General features: G+C 38.4%; 1 protein-coding gene across 7 annotated transcripts; it reads left to right on the top strand.

Moving 5' to 3' along the window:
* The first annotated feature begins 98 nt into the window (after positions 1–98).
* Positions 99–22583, top strand: LOC124874771 (MAGUK p55 subfamily member 3-like). Of its 7 annotated transcripts, XM_047376286.1 has the most exons (21): positions 99–288; positions 1575–1611; positions 7383–7511; positions 7679–7797; positions 8850–8927; positions 9053–9133; positions 9560–9697; positions 11013–11094; positions 11486–11571; positions 11665–11739; positions 11885–12081; positions 12190–12254; positions 13551–13568; positions 14075–14116; positions 16730–16795; positions 18757–18915; positions 19054–19134; positions 19299–19392; positions 19547–19655; positions 20693–20812; positions 20954–22583. In XM_047376286.1, exons 3-21 carry the CDS (start codon positions 7487–7489, stop codon positions 21131–21133), a joined length of 1815 nt encoding a protein of 604 aa, XP_047232242.1. In that variant the 5' UTR covers positions 99–288; positions 1575–1611; positions 7383–7486; the 3' UTR covers positions 21134–22583. The 7 variants fall into 7 exon arrangements, with proteins under 7 accessions (XP_047232242.1, XP_047232241.1, XP_047232245.1 ...); XM_047376285.1 differs by lacking the exon at positions 1575–1611; XM_047376287.1 differs by lacking the exons at positions 1575–1611; positions 16730–16795 and having other exon boundaries at positions 102–288.
* The last annotated feature ends 33 nt before the right edge of the window (positions 22584–22616 follow it).

Here is a 22616-nt window from a genome sequence, read left to right as displayed (position 1 = left end):
AACCAGTGAGCGGTGAATTTACGAGGCGTCCCCGAAGGCAGCATGAGGAGAGCTGAGACAAGGCGAGAGCGAAGTGACAGAGGGGGGAAGGGGTGGTTCATTTAGATAGGCTGGAAGGAGCGGGGAAATAAAACCTAATGTTTGTCGTTCAGCTGCGGACTGGACGGACAGAACCTGAGAATAAAAAATAAATGAAACAAAGGCTGGTTTGGATCTGTTGCTGCTGGGCTGTCGAGTAGAAACAAAGAAAGACGGAGCGAGGACCGCACGCTGAGGAGCCTCAACAAGGTAAGGATGCTTTCAATATGCGCTCACTCACCTCTGCACGCTTTTCAACCTGTATTTATGTGTCTGAGACTCAATGAGCGACGCGGAAAAATACAGCCCAGGGCACTGAGACTAAGCCAGAGCTGAAATAAAATGCTTTAAGCAAAAAGCTTTGACAAACTCCTCATTGTTTGAGGTGTGACAGCGCATGTATGAAGGAAAAATGTTGATGACTGAATGGGCTGCATGTAAATGAGGGGTGTGTACCACCTGAGATTGATTGACTGATACCCAGCTTCAGTCCAGTACAACTGGGCTAAAACAGTAATTAAGCACCAGAGCTTTTTTGGTGGCTTTATTTGCGCTTGGTGGAAATATAACGAGAATTGTTGAAGGTAAAAGTCGAAATTAGGGGTTTTAATTAGTAGGAAGTGAAGATTCAGACGTCTGCAAAGGCAGGTTTATGATTCTGTAGCCATGTAGTGTATACAAATGTCATATACTTTATACTTATATATATATGTGCATTAAATAGCCAAAAGTATTGGGTCACTCCACCAATTGAATGAATTTGGGTGTTCCAATCACTGCAGATTTATAAAGTTTGTTTTGGAGAAACTTGACTGGCCTGCACAGAGTCCTGACCTCAACCTTCTTGAATACATTTGGAATGAATTGGAACGGAGGCTGCAATTTTGGTTTTCTTATCTGATAACACACACCTAAACCTTGTGGAAGATGTTCACAGAATAGTTAGGGCTGCTGTTGCTGGCAATGGTGGGTCCATCAAAAAACTGGACCTTATAGATTAAAGAAAGACAAATACTTTTGCATAATCAAAAAATATTTAAAATGCCTTAATAGCAACCAAATTTGAAGCAACCAAAAAGATGTAAGACAACATCAAAGAACAGGCTCAAATTGAACAAGTGAGTAAAAATGTTGGACACTGCCCTACGTCGACTCAGGGCTTACTTTGTAGACCAGGACTACTTTTTGCCTTTTGGGAATTATAAATTGCACGTGGGGTTTCACAAGGCACTTAACTTTATATTTCTGTGTTACCAGAAGACTTTTTGATCCTTGCCATTGGGTCTGTAAGATATTTAATGATCATGGACCTAAATACATTTCAGAGTTGCTGGTCAGGTAGATATTAACCATATAGATTCCTCAGGTTGTGGTAGAGTTCCTTGCTCAGTGTTCCAAGAACTGAAAATTAGCATTTTGTTTCTTTTTTATTATGTGATACTTACTTGTTTGTAATGTAATTTGCTTTTCTTTTGTTCCTTTCTCTTTATTTAAAGCCCTTTAGATACCCTGTTTATGACTGCAGCTATACAGGTAAACATGAGTTGTCTAAAGTATACAAAACATCTGCAACAAATAGCAGAATACAGCAGAAACTGCACTAAAAGAAACACCAAAAAGTCCTTTATTGGCAAATTGACAAATATACATATGACATACACAAAAGCACCTAAAAATACTGGGGCAAAAAAGCAGCAAGTAGCAAACAATTGCAGAGCTGTAAGAGGCAAAAAGGTAAAAATAACCCCCTTAAAATATGAACAAACTAATGCAAAACAAGGTTAAGGAAATGATTTAGATTTTTGACATAACAAAATCTTTAAAAAAAAGACTAAATGAATCCAAGAAACAGAAAAATCTTAAATTGAATCTCAGATCACGTCACATATATACAGTCCCGCCATTGGATTCTTACTTGTTATATTACATTCCAACCTGTAATTTAAATGTTTTTAATCTTAGTTTATGTGATGGATTTGCACAAAATAGTCTAAGTTGGTGAAGTAAAATGAGAAAAAAAATTAATTGGCATGTGCATATGTATCCAACCTCTTTTGCTATGAAGCACCTAAATAGTTCTAGTGCAGCCAATTATTGTTCTCAGTTCACGTGATCTGTCAGTATAAACTTACCTTTCTGAAAGGCCCCAGAGGCTGCAACTCCACTATGCAAGAGGCATTACACCATGAAGACCAAGGAGCTCTCCAAACAAGTGAGGGACAAAGTTAGTGAGAAGTACAAGTCAGGACGCAATATCCAAATCTTTTCCCCGGAGCATCATCGAATCCATCATTTTGAAATGGAAAGCACATGGTACCACAACATACCCACACCTGTAGTCTTGTAGCCCCTCCATCTGTGTCCTCTTGTAGCTTTTCACTGTAATATATTATTATATTTTAGCGTTTCCCATCATCCAGGAATCAAACCTCTTTGATCTTTGGTTTTCTGACCCAAAAGACATTTATCACCCTTTATATCAAATTATAAAAACATTTTGCTTGTAGAGCTTTGGAATGCTTTGTGAAATAAGCCCTGAAACGTTGGGTTCCTTCCCTCAGACACAAAGACACATTTTATTCCAGCAGTGAGAGCTCAGGCCAGCCTTATCCTCTATCCGGCTGCTTCTCAAATGGGGGTTTGCTGAAGGTGTTTTCCAGTGATTTTCTTATAAGCCTCTTAAGAGCCGTCTGGCTCCTGACCTCCTCTGCTCAACATTTTAGTTTCTGCCTGGTGTTTTATCTAAGCACTCTTAAAATCTCACATAACCCTTATGCTTTCTATATAATAATGTGAATTATAATTTAATATTTGTGCTATAGAATTTTTTTTTCACATCTAGGTTTTAAACTAACACGATTACTACTGTTACAGTTTACAGTGGGAATTAAGAAATGAAAATTTTTGGGAAATGTTAACGTTTTGTGAGAATAATAAAATAAAAAGACATTGTTTAATTTTTAGGGATTATTTAGCATGATCTGTAGCTGGAGATTCATTTTCTCTGGTATAGATGGGAAAATAAAATCTGTCAGATTCAAATATGTCAAATGAGACATGTGGGTGGTATCATAAGTGGTGGATAGACGCCACACACACACACACACACACACACACACACACACACACAGTTATGGCCAGATGGCGTCAGCAGCATATTGGAGACCTCGCCTCCCCTTTGTCTTCCTCTCGGGACCTGTTCCGCAGCGAATGAGTCTGGCAAGCAGGTGGCTTACACGCATGTTTATGCACAAGTCAACAGTAGAGGGACATTTGCTTTAACTAACTGTATGCAATGTTTGTAGAATGTGCCCGTTTCTAGTCTAACAACATGTGTGATCCACATTAAAATAAGCTGATTTACCAAGTATACACTCTGCCCCATGCAGTTAATGGAAGTCATGTAATGCAGAAGCACTGCAAATCAAATGAATTCTCATCAACTCATTCCTCTGTGATAGTTTTCTACCTTTTAACAGTCATTTCTCTTGTTTATCTGGTTAAAAAACTGCATTTAGTTTCATTGTCGTCAGTCATGAACACACTGTCAGCAATCCCTCATACTGAGCATGCAAGTAGCGACAGTGGAGAGGAAAAACTCCCTTTTAACAGGAAGAAACCTCCAGCAGAACCAGGCTCAGTGTGAGCGGCCATCTGCCACGACCAACTGGCGGTTTGAGAGAACAGAGCAGAGACACAAAAAGAAAAAAGAAGCACTGATCCAGGAGTCCTTTCTATGGGAAGGAAAAGTAAATGTTAGTGGATGTAGCTCCTTTAGTCGTTTCACCTAGAAAGAAAGAACAGATAAACTCTGAGCCAGTTTTCAAGGTTAGAGTCTAAAGAGAGCACATAGTTAGTCACAGTAAAAGCTCAGTCAATTGCCATGTCTAGGAGAGAGAAAGGGTTAAACACTGAAAGACAGGACCATGTGGATCATCGGTAGAGGGTGAGCCAGCAGAAGCTCGGACGATTCCCCTCTTCAGAAAGGTGTCACAGGTGGACACAGAGTCAGGCCAGGTGTAGCTTCTAGGAAGAGAAAAGAGAGAACAAGGTTAAAAGCTGAAATAACAGCAAATAATGCAAAATTGGAGAGTAGTGTGAGAATGTAGCGAAGAGGGTGAAAGTGGTCATTATGTCCTCCAGCAGCCTAAGCCTATAGCAGCATAACTACACAGATAGTTTCAGTTTATTTATTTATACAGCGCTTATTTACAACAATGTTGTCTTAAAGCACCCCACAAAGGGTCCGGAACGGCGCAGGGCCGCCAGGGAGGCCAGACCAAACCACCGAGTGCTAGAGCCCGGCCACCCCAGAACGGGCCATGTGTAGGGGCACTAAGTAAAATATTAAACTGATAAAGTTAAGTTATAACAAACTGATATTAGCTGGTTAATTAGTTGGCAGTTGGAAGACAGCCTGCAGTCGGCTGCTAAACAGGCAGGCTGCTGGAAGCTTGTCAACTGTTTAGTGGCACTAGTGCCCTTTATCTTAAAAGTTGACTGACGGGAAATAAGGTGGAGAGAGAGGGAAAGACATGCAGCAAAGGTCAACAGGCCGGGACCGGACCCGTGACATCCAAGTTGAGGACTGTAGCCTCTGCACATGTGTCGCTGCTGCGCCCCCCAACAACTGTAGTTATGAAACAGCGTTGCCTTTTAACGCCATAAATGTCTGTGTTGGTTGTGACGGTAAGTAACTATAAAGAAATGCATTTATCCTTTTCTCAATCAAGAGAAACACGTATGAGCCTGCAAGGTAGCTGCATTGTCTTTGACTAGCTTTCAAACTAGAGCCAAAAAGAGTTTGGATTATAAGATTTTCCTACAACATATGAAATGACATTTTCTATATTTTAAGAATGCTAAGTAAAAATGTAACTCACTTGTTTGAAGACTTGAAAAAACTGTAAATTTGTACATTCAGCTCAATGAACAAATCATGAGTCAAACATGCCTAAACATTGTTCTTAAAGGTCATAGTGGGGATTGGGGCTGTAGGTTGGCACAGTTGCTAGCACTGCAGCAAGAAAGTGTGGGGTTCAAATCCTCCCCCGGGGTCTTTCGGCATGGAGTTTGTATGCTCTCCCCATGCATGCATGGGTTCTCTCTGGGTATTCCGAATATAACAGTGTTAGACTAATTAGTCTCTCTACATTGCTCTTTGGTGTGAATATGTCAATAAGTTTGTCTCTGTGTTGCCTTGTGATGGACTAATACCTGTCCAGGTGTACCCTGGTATTACAACTGTTCTGCTGAACAGTGCAAAATAATTACATTGGCTAGAACTTGAAACATCAAAACTGCATTTATCGATTCTCTCAGGGAGACAACTGTTTGTCACTAATTCTCATCCCAATATGTTTTAAAGAATGCAATATTGCCCCTGCTGAGTTATTAGCTTATGTGAACAAACTGGGCTCACCTTAGTTGAGCATCTTTAACAATTGTCAATTAGTAAATATGCTCTGTGTTGTAATATGAATGAATCCGGCAGCATTAGACAGAATCAGTCTAGGAGTATTATTATTGATGCCTGGTTTGAGGCTTAGTCTTTGACAGAGGGTAAAGGTCATGACACAGCTGTGCAGTTTCACACAGATGGCTTGTAATCACAGTGGTGACATAAGTCTTTCAACATACTGTATTTGGATTTATTCAGCCACAGCCATGAAAATTAAAAGGAGTGCAGGAGAAGCAGCCAAAAAGTTTTTGCTTTTTTTTTGGCAGTTTTTGTTATATAGACATATAAACCATTACAACCAGGGGGCTGCACGGTGGCACAGTGGGGCTGCACGGTGGCGCAGTTGGTAGCACTGTTGCCTTGCAGCAAGAAGGTCCTGGATTCGATTCCCGGCCTGGGGTCTTTCTGCATGGAGTTTTCATGTTCTCCCCGTGCATGCGTGGCTTCCTCCCACAGTCCAAAGACATGCCTGTTAGGTTAATTGGTCACTCTAAATTGCCCTTAGGTGTATGAATGAGTGTGTGCATGGTTGTTTGTGTGTTGCCCTGCGATGGACTGGCGATCTGTCCAGGGTGTACCCTGCCTCTCGCCCATAGACTGCTGGAGATAGGCCCAGCTCCCCCGCGACCCACTATGGAATAAGCGGTAGAAAATGACTGACTGACCATTACAACCACCAATACTGCTCATTTTCTTGCAGCAGTGTTCTAGTCTGAGGAAAAAATTTTATTGTGCAGCCACACCCACACAACATGGCAGAGGTTTTGCCCTCTAATTGTCCTTAGAAGGGCAGGAGCGAAGTCCAACCTGCACTGGGAACAAACTCTATTATGTACCATAAATGCAGACACATTTAGGTAAAATTAGGTCCAGATAACTCTTTAAAGCCAGCTATGCACCCCATACTCCCACAGCAGCCACCAACAGAATATATGCAGGGGATAAAGGCCTTCTAAAGACCCTCAAAATACATGTTGACAGGAAAACCAAACTTCCAGGAACCCCCTCAGCAGCTCTTTAAAGGTAACTCTCTGGTCCACGGCCAACATTAAAGCCACACAGCTCCTCCGGAATCAAAGGGTTGTGCAATCTAGCTCTCAACCGAATATTTACAGGATGTATTGCCAACGATTTAAAATTTAAGAAGAAAACAAAAGATCAATTTAGGCAGTAAAATTATAGTCCAACATGAAATAAGCTCCTGTATAAGCCTTAAGTGGGTTTGACAACCCACCTGTTTAAGTTCCAACCATCTCTGCCTCTGAAAAAGAGAAAATCAATAGTTATGAATTATTAATGAAGTTACAACAGCTGTAGATTAGGTATAAATGTGTACATCACTTCAGTTTGGGGATATTCATACGCTACCTGCATGCTGCTTAGGTTGACCTTGAAGTTGTAGCGGTATATGAAACTGAAAGAAAAACATTTTTTCTAATTAACTATTGTGCATGCTTATTAATAAACTAAAGCATGAATTAGGCAGTGTTGGGAGGGGCATTTATTTGGAAGTGGATCAATACATTTCTCCAGTTTAAAGCTTTAAGGTATAAGAAGCTGCCCAGCCCCCATCTAATGCTCACTGCATCATATGTGTTTGACTGTTGAAATAAAAGTTCTGCCTTTGAACTGCATGGACAGAATTCAGGACCATCACAATACCTGTGATACCACGGGTATCGTTTTGTTCTCCTGAAATGTTAGTGTTTTGTCCTTTGTAGCATCATACATGTAAAGGTTTTATGTTATCAGAGCATATAAGTCTAATTTTATTAGGAGGAAATATGCTGTTTATTTAATGATATAAAAGTTAAACATTTTTATTTGGTTTTTTTTTTCATAGGTGTGATTCTCCACGCCTGAGGATAACAGAAGAGTCGGTCATCTTTCCTTCCTTTTCCTCTTTGTTCCCTCCATCTCTTTTTCCTCCTCTGAAGGGTTGAAGCCATGCCCATCGTTTCTGCAAACACAGGTCGACTGAATTAAATGTTCCACCAACTTCATGCACTTTGATGCTTTTTATGTGCTTATAAAAAGGCTGATGCTGTCACATTGCCGGTTTGCATTCATTTAAAAACTGGAACCTGAACAAATAATAAAAGAATACTCAGTGATGTGATTTTTGTTAACTATTTGCAGGGCTGCATGAGACTCTGGCCATTCTCACATCTCATCTTCACCCTGATGCCAACCACAAAGAGGACCTGGTCTTCCTCAGAGACGTCTTCAGTGAGAAAAGCATCGGTTACCTCATGAAGGTAAAACATATGTCAGATTAGAAATGCTAATTTCATTTATGACATTTCTGTGCTAATTGTTGACCACTTTGTCACTTATGGTACAGTTTGTCTTTAACAAGAGAAAACACCATCCAAAAAACAATAATAAATAAAATCCACTACTGCTAAACAAATTACAATATGTTATTGTAATTTAATTAATATTAAAATATGTCAGTCATTTTCTACTGCTTATTCCAAAGCGGGTCGCGAGGAAGCTGGTGCCTATCTCCAGCAGCCTACGGGCGAGAGGCCCGTAGGCTGCTGGAGATAGGCACCCTGGACAGGTCGCCAGTCCATCGCAGGGCAACACACAAACAACCACGCACACACTCATTCATACACCTAAGGGCAATTTAGAGTTACCAATTAACCTAACAGGCATGTCTTTGGACTGTGGGAGGAACCCACACATGCACGGGGCATACTTCATGCAGAAAGACCCCCGGCCAGGAATTGAACCCAGGACCTTCTTGCTGCAAGGTAACAGTGCTACCAATTGCACCACCGTGCAGCCCTCCTATAAAAATATGTAATGAAACTAAATTTAAATTCTCATGTCTGGATGGTATCAGACAGCATGGTAGTTTTAACCTCAGAAATCACTGTGACGTCTGGTCAACAATGTCTGTCCACCAACCTGTGTACAGTCTCCATGGTAACCCATGGTATTCCCCAGTATTTCTACAACTGCTTTGGGTGTAAACTCAGAAATTCGCCATAACATGAGGACATACAGTGGCTCTCAAAGGCCTGCAAACCCTTGTTAAAATCCAGCTTTTCTGAAGCTCCCTTTGATTCAATTTTAGCATTCTGTTTCCTGGAGTTCATACCTAAAATCAGTTATATCACATCTGATTAAAATAATTTAGAGAATATGTTTTACTTGAAAAAAAAATCTGAAGAAATGTATAGGAGTAACTCTAACATTTAAATTCATGATTTCTTAAAAAAAATCAGCTACATTCTTGTAATGTCTCTGTTTGACTCCTTACACTCACATCTGTTTAGTTTCTCTTATTTTCTTGCAGATCCACGAGCGGCTAAAGCAGTATGAGAAGTACAGCCCCACTCCAGTCCTACACAGCGCCACCTGTCTGGCAGAGGATGTAGGTGCAGTGAAATTTCCCTCCAAACACTTTAAATTGCAGTGTTCATTTTCTGTGTATGACAGTGATATTTCATGCAGTACAGTGTGAACCATATAAGCAGTAAGTGTGATTTGGCCTTTCAGCTGGCTGAAGAGCTGCAGAGTGGACCGCTCCAGGATGACGAGCGAGAACTTCTCCTTTTGCTCAACATGCCCCACCTGAAGGTAACTGCACAAACATTTACACATAAGCAAGGTTAAAAAAACTGAACATAAACATGTCATTTTTTTAATTAAATTTGGTCCTCTTGTATGATGCAACTTTGCATTTGCTCTCCTCTGAGCTGCTCTAAATTTTCTTAGTTGGTCATAGATTATATAATACCAGAGTCAGAGATGTCCACACTCCACCCCTAGACACACAGTACTGACACTTTTCCTATAAATAAATAATCATGTTCAGCTTAGTGTTTTTTTTGGGAGCTTTGGGGGAAATAAAAGATGATTTCAAAAGTGAAAACGAGATGGATGGTTATTTCTTGTCGGTTTCCTTTTTGCTTTTTCCTCAACTTTTCTTCTCCAACATTCGATTATTTTTTTCTGCACTGTTTTATACTTAATGCAGTTGTGTTATCTGTTTGGATCATGCAGGCAGTGCTATCAGCTCACGACATTGTTGCCCAGAAGAAATTTGACCCAGTTCTTCCACCATTGCCAGAAGATTTGAACGATGAGTTTGAGGAAGAGTCTGTAAAGATCGTTCGTCTGGTTAAGAACAAAGAGCCGCTGGTGAGGGAAGATTTCAGATTTATTTAAGATTATTTTTTCTAATCCAGAAAGTGTCAAATGTATACCTACAGGCTTGAGTATATACCCACACCTACACTGTATTTGGATAAATGACTCTTACCAAGTTGCACAGAAGGCATGTAGTATTTTTGAACTTGAACAAGCATCTGACAGAACTCTGGCAGGGCCACTGTTGCTAGTAGTGGAGTTTAAAGTGGTTGGTTTTCAGTGAGGACTTTGCTTTTAAGAATAGTCAATACTTTTTTAATTGTGTTGAGACTGACATCAGAATCTTAATATTAACCTGCGTCATCCTCCCCAAAATCAATTTTGATGTGCTTTGGACCATTGCCTTATTGGAACAGCCATCTGTGTCCACGATTAAAGCCTAAACGGTCACTTTCAGATGAAGTAAAATTGGTTGGAATGATAATGAACGCTCAAAAACTCATCAGGTTTTAAATGTATCAGGAAAAAAGTTACTGCCGGAGGGATAAAGATTGAGCTAACTTGTCACAATCACGATCAAACAGTGTTTGGAGGAACCTAGGCTAAGAACGCTGTAAGTATGTTGGTGGTAGTATCATGATGAGGTCCTGTTTTGCTCCCAATGGCACTGGTAACAATAGTAGAGGACTTCTTCGCCTCCAATCACCAGCTACATGGTTTAAACCCGGACATAACTTGGTGTTCCAGTAGGACAATTAACCCAAATACACATCATAACTGGTCTGAATGGGCAAGGTTAACATTAAGCTCCTGGAATGACCCCAAGCTCAACAATATCAAAAATGTATCCACTATGTTTAACAGCTGGGTCCGTGTCAGAAAACCAACCAGTTGAAATAAACTGCAGCAATTCTGCCAATAAGAGTGGTCAAATATCCAGCCGGATGTACGACCAAAGCTAGTCGATGGCTACTTAAAGCCTGTGGTTAAGGGGCAGCTTGTTAAGGGACTTTTAACCAAGTATTAGTGAGGATGTATGCATATATATATATTTAAGTATGTATGTATAATTTGACGCTGTTAAATAGAGAAAAAACACATTAAATTCAAACTTCCCAGTTCTTACTTTTAAGAATAAAGTTAAGATGTTATTCCACCGTGCAAAAAAAAAAAAAAGGAAATGCATCAGTAAAAGCAGAAAATGAACATGACATTCATGCAGAGGATGAGTGCCTTTAAACACATCAGAACCTGCATTATTGCAAGATTTTAACATTCATTTTTGTTTATTTTTTAGGGTCTGTATTAGCTTGATGAGATAAAGATTGGAAATATGTTGTAAATGTTTTTTTGCATCTTTCAATAGGGAGCAACCATTCGGAGAGATGAGGCCACAGGAGCTGTAATTGTGGCCAGAATCATGCGAGGAGGGGCGGCTGACCGCAGCGGTGAGCGCTTTAAATTATAAAATCTTTCATTTCTTTTAGGAAAAAAAAGAACATTCAAAAGGACAGCTGCAGGAAAGGGGGCAAATGTAAATAATCCTAAAGCTACTATAGAGCGAACTACAGAAGTAATCTCTTTCTCATATATATCAGACGTTGATTTCATCAGAGTTTCTACATGGAGAGAGCAGTGAGGAGATTAAACTGTGACCAATTGAACTGTCAACATGCTTTAAGTCCTTGAGATTATGGCCACAAAATTGCATATTTCCAGATTACAAATGACTCGCTGTTGCTATGGAGATGTTATTGACTTGTTGCCAATAGGAAATAAACTCCACTGATGTGTTTCTACACATCAGCTGCCTGTGGTTTGAAATGTGTATGTGTTTAGGCCTGGTGCACGTAGGAGATGAGCTCCGAGAGGTGAACGGAAACCTGATAACTCACAAAAGGCCTGATGAAATTAGTCAGATCCTGGTAAAGAAAAACAAACTTTTTTCACAGTTCCAGTTTTACTTGGTGTTGCTGCTGACGTATGATGACCATGTTTCTCTGCTGGTTTCTTATCAGTCCCAGTCCCAAGGCTCCATCACGCTGAAAATCATCCCAGCGGTGGCAGAAGAAGACAGACTGAAGGAGAGCAGAGTAATATTCATGTTTATCCATTTCTAGTTTCATCCATCCATCTATTTCTGGTCCATTCATCCAGCACACGTAACATGTATTTCCTAAAATATTAAATGATTTGTTCTGTGAAACAATGTAAAATATTTATTTGATCTCAATAAAGGTTTACCTTCGGGCTCTTTTTGACTACACACCTTTTGAGGACAAAGCAACACCGTGTCAAGAGGCTGGACTTCCTTTTAAGAGAGGGGACATTCTTCAGGTCGTTAGCCAGGAGGACGCCACCTGGTGGCAAGCCAAGAAGGTCGGCGACTGCAACCTGCGTGCTGCCCTCATCCCCTCCACGCAGTTTCAGGAGAGGTAAGCTTTGTCCTATAATGTGTTTATTACATCATATTTACGGTTTTTATGTATAATAAACTCTCCCTTTTTGTAATTGAAATGTTCTGGTTCTTTGTTTTCACCTAGACGTCTGAGATACAGAATGAAGATGAATTCCCTCCCTGCTCCTCTGTCCCCCAAGGCTCCAACATGTAAGAGTTATTTACCTCAACGAACTCAGAATAATCATCACATATGACCTAAAACTTCAAATGTACATGAAGCTTACATCCCATGTGTTCTAGATCCAATCCAATCTATGTATGCAGAAAAGATGGGTTTAATCTCTAAAAAAATGAAAGATCTGATTTAAAGAGAAGATGAAACAAAAGCAAATCTATGTTTTTCTCTTATTTAAACCAAATTCCCAAACTGTTGTAGTAGATGAGGTTTAGGAGACATTTTTAATTCATGAGTTTATTATGAGTTTCTGGTGAATCAGATAATCTTCTATAGACCTACAGATCCATGTTTCCTACACCACCTGGAAAGTCCTGAAAAAGTATGGAATTTGATTTAACTATTTTTCAGGTCTGCACATGTATGAATACAAAAAGAGCATGAAAAAAAAATTTTTAGACTTAATTCCCTTTCCCAATGTTTAAACATTTGGTTCTTCCTGTCTTTAGTCCTCCCTCCTTCCTTTTTTCTTGTGTTCTACTTCCTTCTCTATGGCTTTCATTTCTTCCTTGTGTCCTACCTCCCATCTTTCCTTGGGTTCTTCCTTCCCTTTTCTCATCCTTGCATCCTTCATTTCTTCTTCATTTTTTCCTTTCATCCTAACTCTATTTCTTCCTTTCTTTTTTCTGTCCTTGCTTACTTCCTTGTGTCCTAATTCCATTCTCCTTTTTCTCCTTGCTTGTGTCCTTCCTTCCTACTCGTTTTGCCAGGTCCCATTTTAAAACCCTGTCTGCTGTAGACATATCTGGGACAATTTAAGTAAAACGAATGTTAAAGACTAAAAACGATGGAAATTTAAGTCTGGAGAAGTCGTACATTTTACCATCAGACTCAGACATCATTTAGGAAAAAACTGATTACATATTTTTCCAGTGTGGGAACATTGTACAATAAACAACTTCAGTGTATTTTAAAAACATATTAGCATATTTCTCGACTATGTGTAGAAGCCATGTTTGTCTTATATTTAAATTTGTTCCTGTTGTATTTTGTATAATTATAGGATTCTGGGAAAAACACTAGTTTGAAATAACATATTACAAGCCCAACATTAATGGCATTTATGACGATGAGAATATCTAAACTTCTCACCAGAACTTAGTTTGACAGATCCACACCAGCCTGATATGACTGCTTGGATGTGACGTTTCTAAGATGGATGTGAATTTGAGGAAAATAATGTATTATGTACAGTAGAAGGCGTAGAACATTGATTATTACAGTTTCTACACTGATACTTTGTGTTGCTCTCACATTGCCAACTTCAGATGATCAGACAGAGAAAGGTACGTATATAAACCCTCATGTTAGACAACATGCACCATCCTTAGACAGTGACAGCTGCCCTGAGGTGTTAAACACAAATGCATCACCAAAACACAGCAGAAAATACAACAATGCTATGATTTTTGAGAAAATACTTAAAACAATTTGACTTTTTTATTTTAACTGAATGTTTTTATTCTTCTTTGTGTGTTTTATAATTTTCATGTTTTGTTGTGTTTGTGTTTGACGCTTCTGGGCCAACATCACCATATTTCCATGCCTTAATATCGTTATGAAATTCTCTCCAGTGACCCGCCTGAAATTCAGAAACGGATCATGATTCAGTTCCTTCCTTCGTACAGGATCATGAATTTGCTTTAAAGCGTTTGTTTTTACTTTATTTACACCTCATCTTTCCTTACTGTAACTGTACTGTGCCTGCTGTTTGCTCTTGTCTCCGAGTCCCCTCTGCAGCATCCCCACCCTCTTCTTACCCTGTTATCTCTCCCTGCTTGTTGTCCCACAGAAGACTGTGACAGTAAAGGTGCTCTGAATGGAAAGGACGTAGGTGAGGAAGCATGCCATCTGAAACGTCACATGTTGGATTAGTCTGTGTGCTAATTCATTCTTTCTTTTAGAGGCTTCAGACTATTGTTAAGGTGTTAATGTGGGTATTTTTTTCTGTTCCTTATCCATTATAGGTGTTTTTTTTTCTTCTTTAAGCTTTCTTTAATTTAAAGAAATGTCCTGTGATATTTGTGAGCTCCAGATGAAACCATCTCCAGGCTGTCGCTCAGTGGCCAAAGCACACAGGTTTCTAAAGAGGACCGTTGTGTGGAACAAACTATCTGCAGAGATAAGCTAAATTCTTATGGTTAAGACAGATAGTAGCATCTTTATCCTCTAAATTCAGTGGATAAAACACCATTGCTTCAGCACGCTGCTTCTTTTTAAAACCCTGAACTATAACTGACCTTTTGATTAGAAATGTTAATTATTTATTTGTATAGGGACAGGTGTTATGCACAAATACCATGTACTTCACATTTGTACCCTTAGGTCTTCTGCAAAGTATCTTGTGCTTTTGATTGCATAGAAGATTAAAGGATATTATAAATGGTTTACAATACAAAACAGACTTGACGATACAAAACAAAGTAATTAATAATGAGTGCTATAATGAAATCTAACATTGGGTGTCAGATTTTTAAATAAGATCCAATATGACACCAAGATACTTTACTTCTTAGACTTGTTTGATAAGCTACACATTAATCTTTAGATTTAAATCATTATGGTCAATTAAAAAAACATAACTCTTCAAACTATGCTGCAACAGACTCCTAATAAGGAGCCAGTTACATCCATGAGCTTCATATAAAATTATATAATCAGCATACATCCAGAAACCTGCACTAGGACACAAATATGGGCTATGGTTTGTGTCTACTTTTGCCCATAAAGGTGGAATAATTATGCTTTATGCTAATTATGCTAAACACATTCCTCTTTGTCTGATGGTTTAAATTTCACTGTGGGCTGTTTGAAAAAGACTCATGAATAAAGTTTTGAGAAAAGATGCATTATATCTGTAAAGAATAAATCATATTGTTACAAACATTTCATTACAATAAGCACAAAATATTTTACTAAATTTTTATGGCTAACTGTGTTTACATTAAAAGGGAGTGGGCCAAATACTGAGCCTTGAGGTACATCTTTATAATTTTAGAATAAGTAGATCATCGCTTAATACCTTTTGTAAAATCCAGCAGACTGCACCAACTACTATGCCCTGATAAAGACGTGATCAGCAGTCTCTGTAGAGTAATGAGGATGGAAACTGAATTGTAATGGATACTAGTAGGTTCTCTAATTTTAGGTGCCTCCCGAATTTAACCTTGAAAAATGCAGGTGAAATACATATCAATCCTTATTGGGTATAATTATGTGCCAGATCAGCTGCTCCAGATTTAAAAAAAATAGCAAAACGGTGGAATTTATTTCCACCTGATGCAAAAATCCCACTGGTAATGTATATTTTGAGAAAATGTTTGTTTTTTTAAACGTGTCTATATAGAAAAGGGCTTTCAAATGCCTACTTGGTAACTTGGTAATCATTTACTGAACACATTTCTTAGCAGTTAGTTTGCTGAAACCTGAAGAATGAGGTGTGAGAATCAGACATACACACTTAAACAATTGGAGCATTAACCTAATTCTTCAGTCCTAATATCTTTATTGGAGTTGATTGAGGTTTGGTACATTTCTGTCAGCAGCAAATTCAGCAAGGGGACTTTTTATAGCATATAGTGTAATATATCAGAGTACCGTTTTCCATTTTAAATCTGTCTTTCACAGTTTTTACAACTTGATTAATTTAAAGAATGTATTAAACTGAAGCTAATATGTTTGTATTACTTGGAAATAAATCAGTTTCCTGACAATCATCTACCATTCTAACATGAAGAATAAATACCTATGTAAGCTGAATATCTGTTTGCCAATAGAGGGAATAAAGGAGCACCTGAGGAACATACTTGAGTAAATGGGTTGAGGAAATGGTTTGTAATCTAGTTTTAGTCTTTTCCGATATAGTTTTGTTTCTTTTGCACTTACTAACAGAGGATTTTACAGTTTATTCACATACACACATGTTGATTTAGAACACAGTTTTAAACGGGGCTTTAATTACCATCATCTGTAACACATGGCTCACTGAATATTTCTAAGTTGTTTTGGTTAATAATAAAAATGCATTATTGCTGCAGGCAGATAATTATTAATGTACACATTTTAGATGGATTTCTGTCCTTTTTCTATTTTCTGAAGTCATGGTTTTCATAGGAAGCAACTGTATGGCTTATTGTGCTTTTGGGCAGCCTTTTTTCTTTGAAGCATCACCTTTTTAAGCTAATTTATTCTAACAAACAGGATTTTTGTTAGAATATATTAGAGCATCAAGCTTTTTGTGTCATATGCTGCAGCCACCAAGCTTCTCACATTGTCACTGTGGGCCATGATGGCATCTCATCGGCTGTTTCAAACAGCAGCTCCTTATGCTAACTTCCAGCTGAGTTTTCCATGTGTTTGAAAGGTGGACACAGCATGCATGGCTTCATAGCTCCTATTGTGTTAGTGATTGAAACTGGTGAAATAAATGGTCTAATATGAGCTGTAGTTTCTCCCAAGAGTAAGGCAGCACCTGCCTTCTGTGGCCATGCTTTCTCATGGGAATTTTACTCAGGTACTCTTACTGGTTTCCTACGGTGTTTGCTGTGTTTGTCTTGTGATGTATGGGACAGGATATGAGTTCTAATGGGGCAGAGTGAGAGGTCTGATTTGATGTGGCTCTGTTTGTTCTGTATTTCTTAAAATGTATTTCATTACTTTATTTATTGCTAAGGTACGTTGCAATACATATGTAGCATACAGATACAATTGTAAGTCATGTGAGAAAGACCAAATTCTTAAAATGTTACAGTTCACTTTATTTATGTAGGACTAATTAATAACAAATATTGTCTCAAGTCACTTTCCAAAAAAAGTTCAATTCAACCCCAGCATACAGACAGATTCAAAGCTAATTTGATCCTAGTTATCTAACAATGCATTTTAGTTTATTATTCAAATCTGTCTGTTTGAATCTATAGAATTCTGTTATTAGAGATGCACCAATCTGAAGCGTTGAGTCCGACATCTAATATAAGATGTATAAACAGCGTTTAAAATATATTTTCTCGAGTCTTTCTGTCATGAGCTATCATTAATTATTTTATTAGTTGTTCAACGCAACTTTCTCTAAAGCCTTGAATAATCTTGTTAGTTTTTCAGTGGGAATGTGATCACTGTAAAACATGGTTTTGCCATTTTAAAACAAAGACAAAATTATTACAGAATTAACATTTTGAAATTATCTTTAGCACCTTATATTTTCACTTATAACTGTTTGCATTGCTAACACATCAGTATCAATGTGTGTGAGAATTAATGTATTTACTTTAACTCTTCCAAGTGGCTTCCAATATTTAGTTTGTATGACAGAAAGAGGTTGAACGCTAATTATTATAAAACGAGCAACTTTGCTGTTCTCCATTCAGGCTTCCTGTTACCTGATGAAAGTTATGCTCTCTCTTAGTTTCTTGCTGCCTGTATGAAACACAGACATGTCTTTGCATGTTATAGAAATTACTCTTTCCTTTTAAAATTAAGGTCTTACATCTCTGCACTTTACTCAGTAGTGGAGGCTGTTGTGACCTGGTAGCACAGTGGTATGTAGCAGTAACTGATCAGTAAAAAAATACAGAGCCAATTATCAGGTTGGGCCTGATCAGGGTGAAATTTATCACATTCCAGTCACCTGCTGATTTCATCTCCTGTCGACTTGTATTGCTGAAAGGAATTGGCCTAGTCAACGAGCAACTTTTTTAGTTTTCCAGCTTGTAACAAAAATGCATAAAAATCTGGCTTGACATCATTCCTGGATCAGTTTGGCAAATTGAATGTAGCACTAAACACATTTGTGGAAACTTTTATAACATGCAACAAACTTAAATACTTTTCAACCCAGTTTTAACTGAGCTTTTCTTTGTTAAATAACTATATTGTATTTACTACAAAATAAAGAAATTAACAGTTTTATGTTTGGCTGCAAAATATCAGTAAAATTTGTAAAATTGTTCATGAATATTGTAATGATATCAGTTAAGATTAGCTGACATTTTACCCACTCTTCTCTTTATTTTCCACTATCAAGATGTCCCCATCACCCTCCGTATAGTTGTTGGTGCCTTAAAAGGCCTTTTACCTGACAGAATGCATATATAAAACATATTGGGAGGCAAATATTTCCCACTTAAGGCAACAGCGTTTCCTAAGTCTGTATTTCTGGAAAATGGTGCCTGATTTCTTACAGCAACAGCATGGTTTATTAGAAGTATTAACTTCATAAGAAATATATGCCATATTTTGCAAGAATCTGCCTTTAACTGTTTAAAAGTGTGTATTTCCAAATTATCCCAAAATAAATCTAAACTGAAATATGTTTAAATGAAATAAATTATATATTTAAGGATTTGTTGCATTTTACAACACGTTTTTATCTTTTCTGGGATTTAGATAATACAAGTAGATAAAAAGATAACAAGTTTGCAGCAATTTGTCCAAAGTCAACAATATCTGTCCTCTTTCTGTGTGTCTTGACCACAGCCAGTTTACGCAGAAGTTTCCGACTCAAAAAAGAACGGCAGGGTTCACCAACAGAGGCCCAAACTCTGGACGCCCATCAGACAGAATTCCAGATTTATGAGGAAGTTTCGCAATATTTGCCACACCCCGGAGAGAAGCCCCGTCTTATAGTACTGATAGGTAGGTCCGCCGCAGTGCAGCTGGCGCTGAATTAAAAAAAAAGAAGGTATTTGGTACTGCAGCAGACTGGATAAGTGGATGTACATATTAGGGTTGCATTTTTGCATATGTTTAAACCAATCATTGTATGGACCACAGGTTCGTTAGGAGCTCGGATCACCGAGCTCAAACAGAAGGTGATTGCAGAGAATCCTCGATGGTTTGGTCTGGCTGTGCCACGTAGGTCTTCTTGACTCGATGTCCTTATACCTAATGCTGTTCATTCCAAATGGCCTTTTCTGTGCATAAAATAGATCATTTAGTTGATGCATCCAGTATATTCAGAAACATGCATTTATCGCCATCTCGTCTTTCCTTCTGGCTGTTTCAAACTTGCCCTGAAGACACGACCCGAGCCAGAAAGACTCATGAGAGGGAAGGAGTGGAGTACCACTTCATCAGCAGGGGAGCCTTTGAGGCCGACATCCAGGATGGGAAGTGAGTATATGCAAACAGTATTCTGATCTGGAGCCAGAATAATTTCAGTAAATCCTTTTGCTTTTATTGTAAGCACAAAGTAAATTTTTCAAAAAACACTACTTGTGTTTTAACTGGTGCAAACCAATTTCTGCAATTTATGTTTTTTCTTCAGATTTATTGAATATGGAGAGTATAAGGAGAATCTGTATGGCACTAGCTTGGAGTCCATTCATAAAGTTCTGAGTCAGAATAAGGTCTGTTTAGTAGATGTGCAACCAGAGGTTAGTATCGTGATTGTCATCCTCTACAGCCATCCGAAAACACAGTACCTAGCAAAAGTGTTCACACCCTTCTGTTTGTCTGTGCATTTATATTCAGCCGCTCTGAGTCAATACTTTGTAGAACCTGATATTACTAATTAATACAAATTAATTTGCTGAAATTACAGCTGAATGTGTTTCTACCAGCTTTGCACATCTAGAGACAATGTTTGCTAATTATCTTGTGCAAAATAGTTCAAGCCCTGTCAGATTGGATGGAGTGTCTGTGAACAGTTTTCTGTTCGGTTCTCAATTGGATTTAGTTCTGAACAAAGACTGGGTCATTACCAGTACAATTATTCAGTTCTTATAAAATGTATAAACTTTGTCACATGGGTCAAAATCATTAAGTTTAAATGACCTCATGGGCCAAAATAATGTCACTTTTTTTGAAAATTAAATGACAAAACATGGTTTTTTTTTCTATTCAACAATAAAGTAAGCAATATTTTAAACAAAATAGTTACAATTTTAACAGGGAATGAAAGGCATTGTAGATTAAAAATGAAAAAGGGATTTTGCACACTTATTGAAAGGAAGGCATCTAATGGGCTTGACTAGGAAACAAAAAAACAATTGTTCGTTCTCAGGAGTAACAACAGGATTTGAGTCACTTACAAAATACTTGCTGTATTTAGCTGAGTTTACTAAATTAAATAAAGGCAGATTTAGCCTTAATTAATAATTAAGTCTCCATCTGTATTAACCACCTGTGATGGGGGCCAAATGTTGTATGATTCTTGAGTTGCAGTCAGAGGGCGCAAATGGCCCTCAGGCCACACTTTGGACACCCCTGACAGAATCCATAAAACCCTAAACTCTGACATCCTCAAATTAGTGGTTGTAATTTTACATCTTAGTTTAAGTTTCTGCTTTGTGACTTTGGATATTTTTTATTTTTGTCAGTCATGAATTACTTCGTAATCTGTAAATGACTGTAGTGTTGCATACTACAAGGTTTAACTGCATGCTGTGGTGAATGTTTTCACAACATATAGGCGCTGAAGACTCTGCGAACGGCCGAGTTCAGACCATTTATCATCTTCGTGAAACCTCGCATCCCTGACTGTCAAAGAAAACAGTTTGGCTCCTCTTCCTCACTCAGTGCAGGGATCACAGTAAGTCACAACAACAATACCCTAACAAAAAGTACCATAAGGATTTATAGTAGATCAATCCTGGTAAAATACCGTTAATGTAAAATAATTACAATACTGAATGAGTGGAAGTAATCGGCTTCCCTGCCTGTTTTTCCTCAGGAGGAAGATCTTCAGGAAATGAAACAGTCTGCAGAAAAGATGGACAAGTGCTATGGCCACTGGGTGGACTATGTATTGGTAAAGGAGGACCCAGTGAATACCTTAGCAGAGCTCCAGATGGTGCTGGAGAAGGTGCAGATGGAGCCCCAGTGGGTTCCTGTGTGCTGGTTGAGGCGTTAGCCAAATGGACCTTCTGACCAAACCGAGGGGTAAACCAAAACAGAGACCACGGTGCACGGACCCACAGCTGTGGGGGATTTCCGGAGAGATCAGATGTTTACTACCATGTAACTATTCCACACTTATGGGTTCGTGATAACAGAAAAATGTTTCTCTGATGGTCGATACAGTCAACACGAAAAAAATAAGTACACCCTCTTCATTTGTGTGTGGGCGCACGTTTTCCATCATTACTTTTATTCATTGAAGTTTGCAGACATTAACTCCTGCCATGCTCTATTACAGTCTGACTACAGTGTTTCGATCAGGTTGAGCACTGTGCTTTGACTAGGCCATTGTAACACCTTAATTTTTTTTCTTAAGCCAATCTGTTAAACATTTGCTGCTGTGATCATTGTCCTGTCGATGAGCCAGTTTTCTGTCAGATGGCCTTACAGTTAACACAGTTGAATACTTTAGTATAAAGGATGGTTGACTTGATGACTGCAAGGTGTTCATGTCCTGTGGCTCCACATCATCTTGGCTCTACCACCATGCTTGGCATAAGATGTTTGAGTCTTGCCAGAAATCCATACTTTTGTCTAGAGAACGTTGTTCCAAAAGATTTGTGGTTCATTTTGATACAACACTGCGGTCTTTTCATAGTGAAGATGCTTTTTCCAGACAACCCCTCAAACCTGTTAAGTATTTCTCTAACAGTCCTATCATGCACCTCAACATGCTAAGATATGTAGGGTTTAAGATTTAGCTTTTTTTTTCCCGACCTAAGAACATTAGAATCTTAAAACATCTTGAATGTTTTCCACATGGATATTTTTCACACTGCAGAATAAGACCTCAAATTGTTTGGAAATTGCCTTATAACCCTTCATAGGCAGCAAAAGTTGCTCCTCCAAGTTCATTGCTGATGTATTTTCTGCTTGGCATTGTGTTAACGCGCACCTGTATGCTCCAGGCCAGAAGACTAGGAAAACTGCTCTCATAGCAGGGGTCACACATAAAACATGACCAAGTTATGTGCGTTTGATTAGTCTTTGAAAAGTCCTCTGGAAGCAGCAAGGGTGTACTTATATTTTTCATCTATGATCATCACTACACTTTAGGAAACTTTTTCATGTGGCTGTACTTTGTCATTATTGCAAATAAAGTCTGCAGTGACTTATTTAGGCCACAGGTGAGACTGTTGTAGTGAAGCACCGTGTGTATTAGTCACACAGATGCAATGCTGATGTACCTTATTGTATATCTATAGTACAGTGGTAGTATAACAGCTATCTCAGGCATGCAGGACCAAGTTAAAGTCAATGTCAAAGATCTGTTGTGATCAGTTAAAATAAGACCTGTTTCTATAGCAGCTATACTGTGAAGTGCCATAATGAATGTGTTGAATTTATGCAGGAAATTGTTGTAAACTGAGACAGAATAAATCTGCCCTCCTGGATAACTATTACTTCATGTGGTTTGTAAGATATTTGAAAGAAAA

The sequence above is a fragment of the Girardinichthys multiradiatus genome, chromosome 10, assembly GCF_021462225.1.
Source record: "Girardinichthys multiradiatus isolate DD_20200921_A chromosome 10, DD_fGirMul_XY1, whole genome shotgun sequence".
In the NCBI taxonomy this organism is placed as follows: domain Eukaryota; kingdom Metazoa; phylum Chordata; class Actinopteri; order Cyprinodontiformes; family Goodeidae; genus Girardinichthys; species Girardinichthys multiradiatus.
The sequence above is the reverse complement of the archived record's forward strand: the minus strand, read 5'-3'. Positions and strand labels throughout refer to the sequence as shown.